General features: G+C 43.7%; 1 protein-coding gene across 2 annotated transcripts in view; it reads right to left on the bottom strand.

The window, feature by feature from the left end:
• Positions 1 to 16,922, bottom strand: part of Rfx4 (regulatory factor X4) — a 161,249-nt gene that overhangs the window by 100,399 nt on the left and 43,928 nt on the right. For both annotated transcript variants that reach the window (XM_058574262.1, XM_058574261.1), the window contains exon 3: positions 12,137 to 12,197. In XM_058574262.1, coding sequence (XP_058430245.1) covers positions 12,137 to 12,197 — 61 coding nt within the window. The remainder of the gene's footprint in view (positions 1 to 12,136; positions 12,198 to 16,922) is intronic.

The raw sequence follows: 16,922 nt of genomic DNA, 5'->3' as shown, positions 1-16,922 counted from the left end.
TTACCTCTGAATCCTTGAAGTCTAGCATATTCCTTGGCACACGATAGGTGCTTAATGAGGGATGCATAGATTGTTTCAGTCATTTACTCATTTGACAAAGATTTATTGATCTCTTATCACCTGTGAGGTTTGGGGGACATCATGGTGAGTAAGACAGTCGTTTCTTGCAAATAATGAACAAATTAATGGTAGACAGACGGACAAAGTCATAGTTAATCTATAATTCAACAAATATTTATGGAGTGCCAGGCAGTATCTTGACATTAGGAAGTAGTGGTGAATGAAAGACATGCCTTGTCCTGAAAGGGCTTACGTTCTAGTTTATGTGTCCCCCAAGTACAAATTGGAACTCTACCTGGGTTTCCCTGGGGGAAACAGGTTTCACATAGAAAATAGGTTTCTTAGGATTGTCCCAAGCTTCGGGTCCAGTATGGGTGAAAACCAGACTTTGAGGTTAGCCTGGTCTCCCACCTGCCATTCACAGTATTATTTCTCTATAAACAAGTTCACAGGTCCAAATAACCAGCCTAGGCACAAACTCACAGGGGCCACTGGAATAATGCAGTCTTCACAAACTGGGGTCTCACAGACGTGCTTTGTTTAAACAGTATTGACCCAACTTTTAAAATCCAGGACATTTCACATAAGAATCTGGATTTCTGGCTTCTTGTGAAAAAACAGATCTGGCAACCCCAGGCCCATATTCCCGCATGACAACAATTGGCTGTGGTTAGATGTGCCCTGGAGTTGGCCACAGTCCTCACTCCTCCCTGTTTTTCTTACACCAAGTCTATTTTCTGTTCCTTGCCTGGCTCCGTAAGTACTTGTGTTGGCATAAGGCATGACCTGCGTCCTAGTTCACTTTGCATTTTATTTAGGGAGAATTATACACAAGAAATAAGAATATTTAAGTACTGTGAACTCCTGGACTGTAGGTGCAGCTGAAGATGGGAAACTGTTGTGTAGGTGAGAGTAGATAAAGTTTCATAGAGGGATTGTGGTTGAAATTTTGCAATGACAAATAACAACTGGCATTTGGTGAGCTCTTACTAGGTGCCGGGCACTGGGTAGGCATGACTTCATCCGATCCTCACAAGGCCCATGTGAGGTAGGCATTATATCTGTCTTTCAGATTAGGAAACCAAAGCTCAGAGAGTGTAACTCATTTGCTAATACAGTCAGGAACACAGTCTGTCTGATGTGAAACCTCTGTGGTATTCTGCCATGGGAGTGGGAGGGGGTTCCTGGCAAGAGGAACAGCAAGAATGAGAGATGAAATGTGCCCTGGGCCTTGGATGATGGAGACGGGGGTCTGAATGGGAAGGAGGATTTGTGAAGGAGTATCTAAAAGGAAAGACCCATGCGGGGGGCTATGGAGAATCTTTAAATGCCCCACAAAAGAATATGGCTTGGCATCACATAACTGGCAGTTGGGGATTACTATAAAAATGTTATTTTCAGAAGAAGGCAGTGGAGTGGTATTCAGAGAGGATTAAAAAAGTGACAACAGAGTGTTTTAGACAATTCCTTTACCACTGTGACCAAAGATGTGACAAAATAATTTTAGAGGAGGAAAAGTTTATTTGGCGCTCACGGTTTTAGAGGTCTCAGATCATAGATGGGTGACTCCATTGCTCTAGGCCCAAGATGGGGCAGAACACCATGATGGAAGAGGAAAGTGACTCTGGACACAGCCACCAGGAAGCAGAGAGAGAGAGCGAGCTCCACTCACCAGGGCCAAAATATATACCCCAAAGACATGCCTCCAGTGACCCACCTCCTCCAGCCACACCGTACCTATAGTTGACACCCAGTTAATTCCTATCAGCAGATCAATGCACTGATTACGTTAAGGCTCTCATAGCCCAATTTGTTTCATTTCTAAACTTTTTTTACACTCACACATGAGCTTTTGGGGATACCTGATATCTAAACCATAACACAGAGGCAAGAAGACCTGAGTATTTCTGGGAGGCAATAATAATAATGCCATTGATAGCAAAAACAACTACCATTAACTTAAAGTTTAATATGTTCTGTTTGTCAGCAATGGGTCAAAGATAAAAGAACGACAAAAACTAAAAAAACAAAAATAAGAGCAAAAACTCCCCAAGTTTCATAGGTTGCAATTTTTTACTTGAGAGTTTCATTTAGCAATCTCCTTAAAGATGGGTTCTATTTCAACACTTTAGATCATTGTAGTGTGGAACATTTTCCAGTCTAAGGCATAGACATGAACAGCTGGGCAGCTGGAACTGGTGCATGACGTGCTGTGGGGAGGATGAAAGTATCCCTTTTTGCTTATCTATGCTGATGACTTCCTAAAGTTCATTTCTGTCAGAAGAATCCATGGATGTGTTCAACAAATATGTAATTCAAACCATTCAGAATTCACCTTATGTATGATCCCTTGAAATGACAGAGAGCCAATTCTATTTTTTTTTTTTCTTTAAGCATGGTCAATTTATTCTTTGGCAAATCACTCTGTGCCTCTAAGGTAGGTAGCCAAGATGGACTAGCAAGGGGATGGAAGGATGGATGGATGGATGGATGGATGGATGGATGGATGGATGGATGGATGGATGGACGGACAGACAAGTGAGACCAGGTAAGAGCTCAGGAAAGACATGATAGGCATGGACTGAAGTAGTGGCTGTGGTGACAGAGATAACACGTAGGGCATGGGACTCCTTCCTGTTTGCAGATGTGGGGAGGGGAGGGAACCAAAGCAAGATCTCAGATTCCCGACAGGGCCAAAGGGGTGAACGGGGCTCCATTATCCATGGTTTAAAATGCCCAAACTGTCAAGCTCTGGGAGGAAAATGCCTTCAAATGTAGTGTCAAAGAGCATGGGTTCCCAGGTAAATACCTGGTTTCTTCATCCATTATTTATTACTTAAGCCCCTGTGTCTGAGTTCCTATTGTTGTTCTTGTGACCCATTTGTTCATTAGATCTGGCCAAGAGATCAAGATTTCAATACAAGATCCTGGTTATAATACTCCACATCAAATGAACCCATAGCAACAACCAACTATTTGAATCCGATGTGTGTAAGTCACAGTTCACATAGGCTGAACTAATTAAGCAGTTACCTGTCAAAGCCCAGGGCCTTCCAAGTAATGACATTTCCACCCATGTTTTGTTCTTATCAAAGCTTCTGAGCCTCAGAGTAGCCAGGCGGCTTATGACTATGAAGCATTTTAATAAGCTGTATGAACGAATGGGTGTAATTGACGGGGAAGGGCACCTCTGGGGCTTGATGGGTTTCTACAGGAATAGCATCCTCACACCTTTCCCCAAACCACCTCACAAAATCCAGAGGCTGCGCGTGTGCCGGAGTTGCTAATTGGAATGTCCGCTCCCTGACCAAGGCACAGCAGAGAGAAAGCAGTTAATTACTTCTCTTCATATCTGATGATGAAATTTCCCCTGTCTGCTTCTTTTAGAGGACATCATTAGTCTGACAGGGTGCACAATGCTCCATTATACCTGGATTTTTTTTTTTAATGATCACAAAAAAAAAATTCCTGACTTGTTCCATTTTCTTATCTTCTGCTTAACCACTTGATCATATTTGAATTGAGCCCATCCTATTATGGAGACATAATGGAGCGGGTCTGGAAGCTCGCATGAGTCATGACCTGAGGCGTGTGTTTTTAAAAGCTCATCAGGGCCTTCAGTGTGCGGCCTCCTAGGATGCACAGAGGAAGTTTCACATGGGCATTTGACTACGAAGAATAAATGTTTTGGCTCCCACCATCACGTCCCCCTCTGTCTTCAGGATAAACTTGTGATTTCTCATATATGCACAAAGCTGTACGTTCTAAGCATCCACTCCTCAAGTCCTTGTAGACATGTCTAGAGTGGACATTTTTCTTCTATTTTACCAAAAGTCAATATAAATTTTTCTAAAGCCACTTATCACAGAGATCTGAGACTGTAAACTATGCAAAAGAGATAGACAGAAAAAGAGAAAGAAAGAAATGAAGGAAGGAAGAGGAAGGGAGGAAGGAAGGAAGGGAGGGAGGGAGGGAGGGAGGAAGGATCTGCTAAGCAATCAAGACAAGACAAAAGTCTAAGCCCATCAACAGAGGATGGGGTTGTGGCTCAGTGGTGGAGCACTTGCCCAGCATGCACAAGGCCCTGGGTTCAATTCAATCCCCAACTGTGCAACAAAACAACCAGCTCCCTCCTCACATAGCCCAGTGTCTCATCAGGGCCCCTCCAGGGGAACTGGGCTGCCTGAAATAATCACACAAGAGACAGAGACCCCTTTTTCTTTGGGGTCCTGTGACAACTCCTCTGACTGTAAGGGTCCACAGAAAGAGAGCAAGCAGGCACGCGCTGAACCCTTTTATTGGGGAGAAGCCATTCAAATGAGGCAAGGAGTCAGGTTTCAGGGGGTTGAGTCTAGCTTCATGATGTCTGCTGTCAGCAGGTGACTGACATCTAGGAAGGCCACATCCAAAGGCAGGGCAAGAGAAGGGGACACATAAAGGGCATTTCCATGGAACATTCTATCCCAAACAGGGCAAAGGGTTGATATCACAAAGGAACAGGTGAGCATAGCTTAATCCATGGGGCAACACACCTATGTCTGAAGACACGCCCTCAACTTCCTGGACCAGGGCATCGTCCAGGTCACTACGAGATGTAGTGACCGGCTAAAGCCTCTCCACTCCAGGATGGAAGGCGTGAATCATTCAGAGTGGCTCCTCACAGCCCAGCTTCCTTACTGGGCATGTGAAGTCCCCACTATGTGATGTTTGTATTCACTATCACTACCCCTACAAGGTGAGTAAGGTCATTCCCACGATGGAGAAAGAAGTGGAGGGTCAGGGAGAGAAAGAGACTTGCCCAAAGTCACAGGCTGGAGTGTGACCTCAGCTATGATGCCTCCAAAGCTCTTACTGTATGTCAGGGTCTGACAGTCATTTGGTCAGTCAGCATGTATTTATTGAGTATGTACTATGTGCCAGGCACCGCAGAATGCAACTACCAACAAGAAGACACCACTCCTGCCCCCTCCTTTAAGAAGCTGACAATTTCTCCCAAGGAAGGTAGGAACTAAGGAGATAATGCCATCCCACAATAAACACCTACACAGCAGTGGTGTTTAGTTCTGATTAAAGTTAAGGCCAACTCCATACCAGGTCCAAACAAAATGAAACAAAATTTAAAAATCCATTTTAATCAACAATGGCAGTAAAGCTCATGATTAGACAAGCCAATCAAGCATGTTTGGGTGGACCCCAATACTTCTTGCAGGAACTCTGTTGGCCTGGCCTCCTTGGTATTGGAGGTCTTCTTGGGGATCAGGTATTTTCTCCTCTTAAAAAGAGTGAGACTATGACCCTCTGTGCGTTCAGCCTTGGTCTCCTCCTCCTTAAACAGAGGTACTGTCACAGGCCATGCAGTTAACTGTCCACCTAACAACAAACCATATATGTGATGGTGGCCCCATAAGGTTATGTTAGAACCAAACAACTCTATTGCCTAGTGCCCGTCACATACAATTACACACAGTCCATATACTTGATGATATTAAGTGGCCGAGTTACTGGTTTACATATTAACTATACTACAGTTTTATCATAATTTTAGAGTGTACTCCTTCTATTCACAAATTTATTGTGAAGCAGCAGGCCCTGTCACATAAGCAGCGGCCTCAAACATCTTGTGTTACTGCATCTCTTAATGACATCATTTTCGCCTGTGCTTGATTTAATCTTGTGTTATTTTGTTTATCACGTTCTGGGAGCAATAGGCTGCAATTAATATGTATGTATACGTACACATACATGTATGTACACACAGTCACACATGCATACAGCCTAGGCACATAGCTCCACCATCGAGGATTGTGGAGTGCGCTCTGATGCACACGCAGATGCAGTCACCTATCCACGTGGTTCTCAGGATGTAACCCCAGTGTTAAGTGACGCAGGACCATGATACTCCAGCCCGCTCTGCAGGGGCTTCATGGGGATTAAACAAGTTGGCCAGTGGCATCACCTGTGAAGATTTGGATATGAGGTGTCCCTCCCATGTTCAGTGGTAAAATTATCAGATTATGAGAGCTGTGACCTGATCCGTGGATTAATCCATTTGTTGGATCAGTAATTTGGATGGATTCCTAGGTGGGATGTGGCTGGAGGAGGTAGGTCACTGGGGGCTGCCCTTGGGGATTAGGGATTATATGTGTCTTGTTCTGGCTTTCTCTCTCTGCCTCCTAGATGTTCTGCCCCATCTTAGGTCCAGATCAATGGAGTTGGCTGACCATGACTGAACCTCTGAAACCATGAGCTCAAAATAAATTATTCCTCTTCTTTTTGGCGGTGGTTATGAGATCGAACCCAGGGCTTGGCCCATGCTAGGCAAGTGCTACATCCACAGCCCTCTAAATTGTTCTTGTCAGATATGATGTTCACAGTGACCCAAGCTGGCTAGCACATTACCTAATGAGCTGGGCACAGCGCAAGGTGTGCTGAACCTGAGGTTTGGCCAATGTGGAGCAAAGGACTAAATCAAAGATTTATTTCTGCTCTTGCAATGACTGAATCTGATCAGAACCCAGAGCAATCTAATCCCTCTCCCAGGTTTGGCTATAGCTTAGTTAGTGTTCTAGAAAGGTCTGGGCTTACCTAGGTTCTGGAATCCTTCTGCTCAGTTTTTGGTTATTCAAGTCCATTATTATTATTGCTATTTTAGAAAAAAACAAACAAACAGCAACCAAAAAAAAAAAAAAAAACTAGGAATTGTCTAAAAGCAGGGTCACAGGTTTTGAGTTGTTGTCGATGCTTCTGAAGGGGCCCAGGCCCAGATCTCTGGTGGCTCCAAGCTGAGCTGCACCTTCCCTACCATAAGCCACCCCTTTGAGCTTCCCTTCCACCCATTCCCTGTCTCTATCCACCTTCACTTCACTTTGCTGTTACAATAGGACCCCAAAGCACATCTGCACATGTGCCCCTCTGCACACTTGGGGCAGGGTCTCTCGATATTGGCATCAAAAAATGGAATCACTGGTGCACACACTTAAAATGATCATGGGCTTGCAAAACTGCCCATCAGATGATTTACCATTTCTTATCTTTACCTGTGGCACAAAATACTATTTTTATTCTAAAAAGAACCGAGCTCTTCAGCAAGCATCTCCGCTCTGAGCCCTGGCGCCCTCACACGGTCCTGCTCCATTTGCCTTTCCCCTGCTGGAGCACAGCCCCAGCGGGACTCAGTCACCCCTCCTGGCATTGGGTCCCTCTGGTTGTATTCAGACCTAAAAATGTTTAGCCTTCCTTTTGGGAATCCTGTGGCCTAACTTGTATTCTGAAAGCAAATATTATGTCAGTTAGGTCACTGTTGAGTAAAGAGGCAAGTCAGAAATGCCCGGTCCTGGTGACATCCAAGGAGTGTTGGTCTAGGAGCCATGACCTGGTCTCAGACTACAACCTACTTCTTCAGCACGGTGCCAGGCCCCATTTCCTACCTATGACCTCTGAGGACATCTTAAAGAAAAACAGTACATTTATTTTGTCTCATATTAATTTGAAATATCGACATCTTGTCAACCACTCAAGGGCCCATTTGTATTTTCTCAAAAGAAAAAAAAAAAAGCCTCCCTCCCCACCCCTGCTAAGAAAGTGACACTTTGACATTCTATCCTCTAATTTGGGGGGAAGCCTCTTTCCTCTTCAAATGGCTGAGAGGAAAACTGTCCCCACCCTGAAGGCACACAGGCATGCCCAGGAAGGGTGTCCTGTGTGTGAGGAAGCCACAGAGGGGAGGGGCGCTGGTGGCAAGCAGGCCAGGAGGGCTGACCAGGCTGCTTTCCATTTTGAAATTCTCTGTGTGAATAGAGGTTATTGTGCGGCTGGGATTCCAGCAGTGCTGACTGTCCCCAGCGAATTGGGATTTACTAACCCTCGTGACCGAGGATGCTGGAAAGTGTTTGGCAGAAGGTATTTGACAATATTTGCCTGTTTTCTGCTGGGAGCTGCCTCCAGATCACGTGGCCATGATTATTTTAGGCTGCCTGGCTGCTGCGTTACTTGTTCTTGGAGGGGGCCTGTCTCCTGGGTGGTGGGGAGGTGGCGAGGCAAGGAGCTGGGAGGAGGAGAAGCAAACAATCCCAGCCCAACTCCAGAGACAAGCCAAATGTCCCAAGAGCTAGGCCCTATCAGCCTGGCACCAGGGTGCGAGGTCAACGTCCTTCCCTGGACAGCTGCACATGCCCTGGACGGAGATGGGACAATGTGGGTGAAAATATCTCAGAGAACGAGATTCAGTTGTAGAGTGAGGCTCCCAGTTTTGGGGGTTTTTAATTTTTAATTTTTTTATTTTTAAGTACTTTGCACCATGGGTGAAAATATAAAATGGTAAAGTTGTCAATGGGCAGTTGTGCAGCCTCATTAACATTTTAAGTGCTACACACAGCTAGTCGACTGTTTGATGCCAACTCCCCCAGGTGTGCAAGGGGCACATATGAAGACAATCTTTGGGCTCTATTTGTAATACTAAAAATGAGATTTGGGTACAGCTTAAATGCCTACCCAGAAGGCACTGGAGAATCAGTTCTGCTGCTGTCTCGCATGCAATACTGCATGGCAGTCAAAGTGAGGCCATTCTTCAGGAACTAGCATGGCTGTAACTTCTACACATTCCTCTAAGGAAGAAAGCAAGCCGTGGCTCTAGAGTAGGATGGGCTGCGGAACACTATGCTCTTTATAACGGAGAAAATACTAAATTTAAAAAAAAAAGCACACAGTTCAAAAAGTTCTAGAGGTACATAAATGCACAGGCAAGTTCTATAAACACACAAATGTACACACACGTCACTAGTAACAGGTTGCTTTAATGAAAAGGCTACGAACTGCAAGAAGGGATGGACTTCTTGGACAAGGAAATGTGTCACTTGTGTAAATAAAAGAAAAAACCCATATTTATTGAGTGTACTTATTTCTTGACTTTTTTTTTCTAAAAAGCTAATAAAATAAAAAGAAAAAAAGGAAGACAAAGCAAAGAAGAGATTTTAAATGTAAGCATCTCAGTATTTCCAGGGATACATCAAATCAAGGATATTTCAGTTCAGATTTATCTCTGAGATCCCAGGCAGCCAGAGCAAAAAGGGAACAAACTGTAAATTATACTTTTTCCTTGTGAAAAGGAGGGGGCTTCCAGTTCCTTTTGAGAGAAAGGGTTTATATTTAAATTATATTCTATACATAATTACTCTTGGTCCCATGGCCTCCACCATAGTTTTAAGCATCTCTGTTTCTAACTTCAGAGAAATGTCCTACATTTTCTTCCCACTGTTTAATAGCTCCCCGGCCAACCTCTCCTACCTCATCTGTATCCCTGTCCTTTTAGGCTATGCTCCAGCCACTTAGCCACCTTCCTGTAGATCCTGGAACAAGTGCAGCCTGCCCCCTTCCTGGAAGGAGCAGTGGATGCTGTGGGTGTGCCTGGGTCCCCACTGTTGGGAGGTCATTGCCGAGTCCCTCCCTGGGAGTTAAGCTCAGCAGGATGTAAAGAGAAGCCCAGCTCCCAAGCAACATGCCCCTTGGGGGCCACCTAAGTCCAATGCTTGATGAAGGCTTAAACCCACAGCCTCAGTCAGGGTCACCTCTGAAGGCCATTACTGCCTGGGAACTCCTTGTAGATGTGGCCACTTTTGTCCTCTGAATAAACCACCTGTTTGCAATGCTGTTGAGTCTGGGGAGCCCAGCGTACAGCAGTAGAATCTATGTCAAAGATATTCCCTGGGTGGCATGCTCCTCTGCCCCCGATTTCCCTGGGGGGGGTGTCAGTGAGGGCATGTCGTACATTTATCCACTGAACTGTCACCCAGAGGGGCCTTCCCGTGCTGCTCAACTGAAACAGCCACTGTGATACTCTCCTATGAGCCATTTTGAAGCCTCTGCCCAGAACTCATCTTTAGGGGATACACCCTTATCTATTTATGGTTCAGTCCCTTCTCGGCCTGTCTTACCTCTGTGTTCCCAGAGCCTACAACAGTGCCAGGCAAATAGTAGGTGCTCAGTAAACATTCCTTGAATTAGTTAATGACATAAAATCTATCTTAAACATGCCCTATAAAGGATCTCAGAGGACAATTTGATGTTCTTTGAATACCTTGGTATCTTTTGATGACAATAAGACTAAGAGGTATACATATTCTAATCTGATTTGTCTTGGAAAGCAAATGTTTTACTAGAAAACAAAAAATCCATTGTGACTTGGAGGATGAAATTTCTTCTGGGATAACCTGTGAGTCCCTTTATTTAGAAGGATGGACACCTGGTACAGAATTCTGCACAGTAGGAGTACTGGCTGTGCCAGGGAGGAGCCGAGTCCTGTCCAGGGGGTCCTGGGGGCCTCAGAAGGAAGGGGGCATGCGGAGGAGTTGCAGAGCACCCAGGCAGTGCCAGAGCCCGTCCAAGCCCGTTAACATCCCATTTCCTCATGAGGACTGCACTGAGAGTTAGGTGCCTGTCCCCGTTTCCCAGGTGCGTCCACCCAGGCACAGAGGGTTAAAGACCTTGCCTGAGGCTCCACAGCTGGTAAGTGTCAGAGCTGGAAGCTGAGCCCCAGCCCGGCAGTCCATCCAGAGGCTGCGCCCTCACCGCCTCACTGTTGCCAGGCAGATGTCAGAGAATCACAGAGAACCAGACACAAATGATTCCGTTTTCTTCTGGCCTCTTTCAAATGTTTTATTCTGAAATGTATAGCACCTTGGCTTATTAAAGCAAGAATGTCTGTCCATCTCTGGCATTTCTAGAAGCTCCCATTCCCAAAGTCCTTTGCAAAAATGCCTTATTCTGTGTCCTAGCATTAGGGGAAGGGCAGGGGGTCATTCTATCTGAGATGTAGAATCAAATTTTAAATAAAGCAAAAAGCAGCAAATGCAATGAGATAAGCTTATAGGAACAAATGATGGACACAAGTCAAAGGGCTGGGAAAGCAGCTCTTGAAAGCCACCTTTGCTATTCTTGGGGCAAAACAAGCTATCTGATGAGCCTGGAAGCGGGAGGCCACGTTCCTTTCTGAATGCTTTCTCTAAATGATGCTTCGCTCTCACCTCTGCATGGATTAACTATAAAACAGAATACGATTTTCTCATTAAAGTCCATCTGCTTACTTTTCTGATCCATCCCTCTTTTCTCTCCCTTTTTTCTTAAGCGTGGGTTTGTAGTTAGAGAGACCTGGCCAGATCCTGCCTCTCCCACTTCATGGCTGTGTGCGTTTTAAGGCATATGATGTAGCTGCCTCAGCTCTGCTTCCTCTTCTGTAAAACGGGCCTAACACACTAACGCCACTGACTGTGAGGAGGAAATGAGGCTCGGGTACGAAGGACCTGAAGTGGAAGCTGGGACATAAGAGATCTGAGTTCCTCGCCCTTCCCACTCCTCTCTCCCTCTCCTTCATTCCTTCAAGCTGGCTGGGCTGCACTACTGAGCGGTAACAGCCTTCACTGCCAAGATCCTCTGAAGGGTGAATTGCAGGCGCAGAGAACTCTGCTGTTTAAAACCACAACATAATTTCCAAGTAAAGCTTTTAGAAGAGAATTATCTGTAAATATCAAATGTGAGTGCAGCCACTTAAACACCATCCAATATGTCATCAAGGCTAGGAAATTCAAATACCAAAGAGAAAGCAATGCTAGTAGATCATCTTTGTTAATGTTATTAGTGCTAAAATAATTATAATACAATTGTAATTAATTATTAGTTAATCATTTATGATTTCGGGGCTCATTCATCAGGGTAAAAAGACCTCTTATTCTATAATTTGCAGCAAAATAATTAATTATAATAATGGTGGATTGATTAATTAATTAATAATTAATTATAATAATGGATTTTATTGAAATCAATTAATAATATTCATGTAGAATCCAGGTCTTACCAGTGATTTATAATGAAAAAAAATCTTTCCACAAATAAAATAAATGAGAATTCAAATCTCCAAGTTAGATTTAAGTTAAGCATTTTGTATATACCAGAAAATTAAATAGATTTCATGTGGGTTATTGCATATCAAATTATCATGACGATGTCAAAACCTCCAAGTGGTGTCCCATCCTGTGTGCGTGAAGGTCTACGTCTCTCTTCACATTTGCTAAGAATGGAAACTTACCATTGCAGAGTGGCGGGAGTGGAGTGGGGCTTGGATGCTCTATTATTTTCTTTTTCCTCATCTGTTAAAGGAAAGATAAAGGAGCTAACTTCAGTAGGAAGCAGAAGGAAAACGTAAAAGGCCTCTCTACTCACCTGCATTTCAAAAGACAGTGTTCCCCTCCAATGGGGACACTGTGGAACAATATTTTAGCTTTTCCAATATTCATCATACCTTAATACGAAAATAAACAAACAAATAAATAAATAAATGGAAACTGACTTTTGTAGAAAACTCTTAGTCAATTTTGTTTTTATTTGACAGGATATGTCAGTCTGAACGGCACCTTCATCCCTGGATGGTGTGGATGTGCTTAACCACTTGCTGTTTCTCAAGGGAAGCAGGACTTTGACTCCACGCTGTTGGCCCTAAGAACAAATTGACCTCACTGGCTGCTGTGGATGAGTGTGACCCCCACAAACTCCTGCTGAAACTTAAGCCGCAAGGTGATGGGATTAGGACTTAAGGCCTTTGAGAGGTGATTAGGTCCTGAAGGTGGAGTCGTGGGAATGGGATTAGAGCTCTTATGAAGTAGACCCCAGAACACTCCCTCACCCCTTCTGCCATGCGAGAACACAGTGAGAAGGCTCCGCCTGTGCACCAGGAAGTGGTTCACCACATCGGCTGGTGCCTTGACCTGGGCTTCCCAGCCTCCAGAACTGTGTGGGGCGAGTTTCTGGGCTTTATAACTCACCCAGTTTATTGGTATTTTCTCATAGCAAACTGAGTAGACGAAGGTGCTCCCCAATTGCTCTGTGAGACCCCAGTGGAGCAGAGAGGTATGGTGGACAGTGAGAGCACAAGTGTGCACAAGGATCCAGTCGCCATACAATAGCGCAGGGCCCGCAAACTTTTTTTGTGTATGACCAGATAGTAAATATTTCAGAATCTGCAGGCCAAAAGGCAAAATCAATAATGAATATTATGTTGAATTTACAGGATAAGAAAACAAATTTCCACAGAAATTTGATTAACAAAATTCAAAATATAATAATAATCATCACTGAGTGTAATTTTTGTAGTATAGACCTATTACTGAGCAGAATTAAATTATTTCTCTGAGTTGGGATTCAGTTAGTGTTTCTTTTTTTTTTAAGAAAGAGAGAGAGAGACAGAGACAGAGAGAGAGAGAGAGAGAGAGAATTTTAATATTTATTTTTTTTTTTTTAGTTTTCGGCGGACACAACATCTTTGTTTGTATGTGGTGCTGAGGATCGAACCCGGGCCGCACGCACGCCAGGCGAACGCGCTACCGCTTGAGCCACATCCCCAGCCCAGTTAGTGTTTCTTATTATCAAATAGATTGTAAAAACTTGATAGATTGTAGAAAACTTTCTTAGCTTGAAGCCCTATGAAAACAGGCATCAGGCCAGATTTGGCCCTAGTTTTCTAACCCTCCAATACAATAATATAAACAATAGATTCATCTCTGTCACCCTAAGGGAATTGCTCATGATTTTATCATGGATCAATGGAGAAATACAGTCAGTTTCTTAGCCAACTTCTAATGAACATGACTGTAGGAATGGTCAATATAAAATCATTTCTTGATCTGCAAACTTCAACTAAAGTTAAAGAACAAATAGTCTCAAAAGGAATGATGGTGTCAAAACCTACAAATATGATCACCAAAATTTAATAGAGATATACAAATAAGATCAATGAAATCAATCTCAGTCCTAAAATCTACAAGGAAAAGTATCCATACTAATGGAAATAGTTCAATATAAAATGGCATATGTTATATAGAACGTTTTTCCTAAAATTTCAATTTAGCTCAATAAGGATGAAATTTATCAATGTTGGTATAATTCTGATTAAAATGTTTGCTCGTAAACAGTGTGGTAGAAGCTAGGGCTGCTTATTCAACAATTATACATACTCACCTTCTTCTTTATTAACATAGCCCTGCTTTGGAGAGGCCCATGAATCCAGAGAGTGACCCTTCTCAATCCTAGAGAGGTGGGTGGATGTGGGCCATTTTAAACCAATCATGATAATTAATCTGTCACCGAGCCACTGATTGGATCTGGTGGGGCATGTGATGTGATGCTGGCCAGTCACAGGTAAGGAGAAGCCCTCTGGATGCTTCGCAGAAAAACAGTTTTCCCTAATTAAGTGGAACGGGTAAGAGACTGTCTGGCCTACTTTTGAACATAGCTGCGAGAGGACATAAGATTGGGAGGGACACAGCAAGCTTAGGATTGGGAAGGGAGCTGCCTGACCACAAGGTAAACCCCAAGGAGACAGAGAAGAATGGGGAAGGACTGGGGCTCAAAGGTCCTGCTGTGCCTCTGATGAGCAGCCCTAAACATGGCCGCTTCTTTGTCTGCGAGATAGCACAGGCTCCTCAGCTAATGAAGCTCTTTCCAGTGGGAATGCTTTTCCTGCCCCCGAAACCATCCTAACCAATACGCATGCCAGCTGTTCTCAGGGACAGTTCTGTAAAAGTACCTCATGGTATTTACAGCTGTCCATCCTACTTTGTCAACTTGAAGTTCCTTCTAGATGTTTCTCATCCTTCCAAGCCTATAATAAATGACTCCACTTCTCAGAAGCCTTCCTTGATACTCTCCCAAGTCAGGAATCACTGATCCCAACTCTGTTCTATAATCAATTAAGTTTTTCTCTAGTGAATAGTTTAGCCACTGGGTGATGATTTCTGTCCATAGCCATCTCCTCTACTTGAGGGTAAGCTTATTAGGTGGGCAGGATGTATCCCAGTCATCTTTGTGTAACCTAACACAGCCTTCTACTTGGTATTTAAATAGTTAAGCTTGCAGTTGCCAATCTTATGAGGGAGGGGCAGCATGATAAAGGGCATGAACTGGGGTCTCATAAGAACATAGGTAAATGACCACACAGAACAATAGTCAATCTCTGTTGTTCACAAAGAAACAAGAAGTTGGGGATGAGGCTGTGGCTCAGTGGTAAAGTACTTGCCTCCATGTGTGGGGCGCTGGGTTCAATCCCCAGCACCACATAAAAATAAATAAAGATACTATGTGTTCATCTACAACTAAATAAATATTTTTTAAAAAAGAAACAAGAAGCAAACAAATGGCATGAACTACTTGCTTTTTGAGAGTAAAGCAAATTTTAAATAATGATTACTCCCAGTGCTAACCTGTCCATGGTAAAACCGACATTCACATAGTTCTTGTTCACATAGTGTTAATTGGTATAATGTTTTAGTTAAGCAATTTGTCAATAATGAGAGCCATCTAAAATGTCCATGTGGTTGGCCTCACAACCCAATTCCTAGAAACTGTACTAATTATACTAAGCAAATAAAAATTCTGGAAAAAATTATCAACTGTATTTTTCTAAAAGGAAAAGTATATAAATAACCTAAATAGACCTTTATCTATATTGTACTGGTATGTAATTAACATTTTTTTTCACCCTAAAACTTTCTGGTTTAAGGTGGTATTTTTTTCCCTGCATCTTTGAACTTCAACATTTTGGTCTACTTGGACAAGATAACAAAAGACCTAGATTCTGGTATTAGCCTCAAAATTTATTGACCATGAATAAGGCAATCATTCAGCTCTCTTGAACACCATCTTTATTCATCTATAACAATGTCATTATAGAGTGCTATTATAATAATCATACTAATTAGTTCAAAAATATTTATTGATTACCTAACTGGTGCCCCCTAGACACTGAGGATAAAGAAACTAAATTCTTGGTCAGACACATGGTGGTACATGCCTGTAATCTCAGCAACTCAGGAAGCAGAGGCAGGAAGATCACAAATTGAAGGCCAGCCTCTGCAACTTAGCAAGGCCCTAAGCAACTTAGTGAGACCCTGTCTCGAAATAAAACATAAAAGGGCTGGGGACGTGGCTCAGTGGTTAAATGCTCCTGGGTTCAATCCCTAACACACACACACACAAAAAAAAAAAAAAGAAAAAGAAAGAAAGTAAACTCTGGCCCTTGAGTTTGGTTGGAAAAAGAGAAACACAAACAGTGAAGAGAGGCCACGTTCAGTAAGAAATGACAACTGTGCTACACAAAGGCAAACAGGAGTTTTCCAACCCAAACTGCATAAGGAGCAGCTGTCAGAAGCGGCTTCCTGGAGGAAGTGGTATAGAGCAGACTCCCAGAGTGAGCCCCTGACGAATGCCAGAGGGCAGGAAGAGGGGGAGCAGTCAGGGGTAGGATGGAGGAGGTAAGAAACAAAGACCTGGGGACCTGAGAGATCGTGTCACCTTCCCAGAAGCCAAGTGGCTGCGGCACAGAGAGAAGAGGTGGAGAGACACTGCCAACATTCCGATTGTCCTATTTATGCTTTAGGGCGATTCCTCGTCTCAAGATCGATGACAACAAAATGCCGACCTCGGAGGTCGTCGGGCAGATCAAGTGAAATGGGCCTAATGCGGAGAAGAGTAAGGGTGTCCTGGCGGGCACTGGCAGGCCAGGGGGCTTTCAGAGCAATGCGTGGCGGGGACCCACTGCCAAGGTGGGCAACGGAGGCCGCCTCCTTCCTGGGGAAGGTTACTGGGGCAAAGACAACCACACTTCCAAGGACTCTGAGCAGCTGACACACACCAGGGACATCAGAGCTCCCCGCAGGAGCTGGTGGTCTTAAAGGAATGGTCAGTGTTTCTACAAACATTTTTTTCTGTTTGCAGAAGTAATACATGCTCATTCTTTAAATTTGGAAAATATAGAGGAAGTATAACTCTCTGCAAGTCCCTTTCAATAGAGGAGAATATTAACTTTTTATCCCATTAACCTC

Source organism: Marmota monax, unplaced genomic scaffold, assembly GCF_021218885.2.
Source record: "Marmota monax isolate L192 unplaced genomic scaffold, Marmota_monax_Labrador192_F-V1.1 WCK01_AAM20220418_F8-fsc00051, whole genome shotgun sequence".
NCBI lineage: Eukaryota > Metazoa > Chordata > Mammalia > Rodentia > Sciuridae > Marmota > Marmota monax.
The sequence above is the reverse complement of the archived record's forward strand: the minus strand, read 5'-3'. Positions and strand labels throughout refer to the sequence as shown.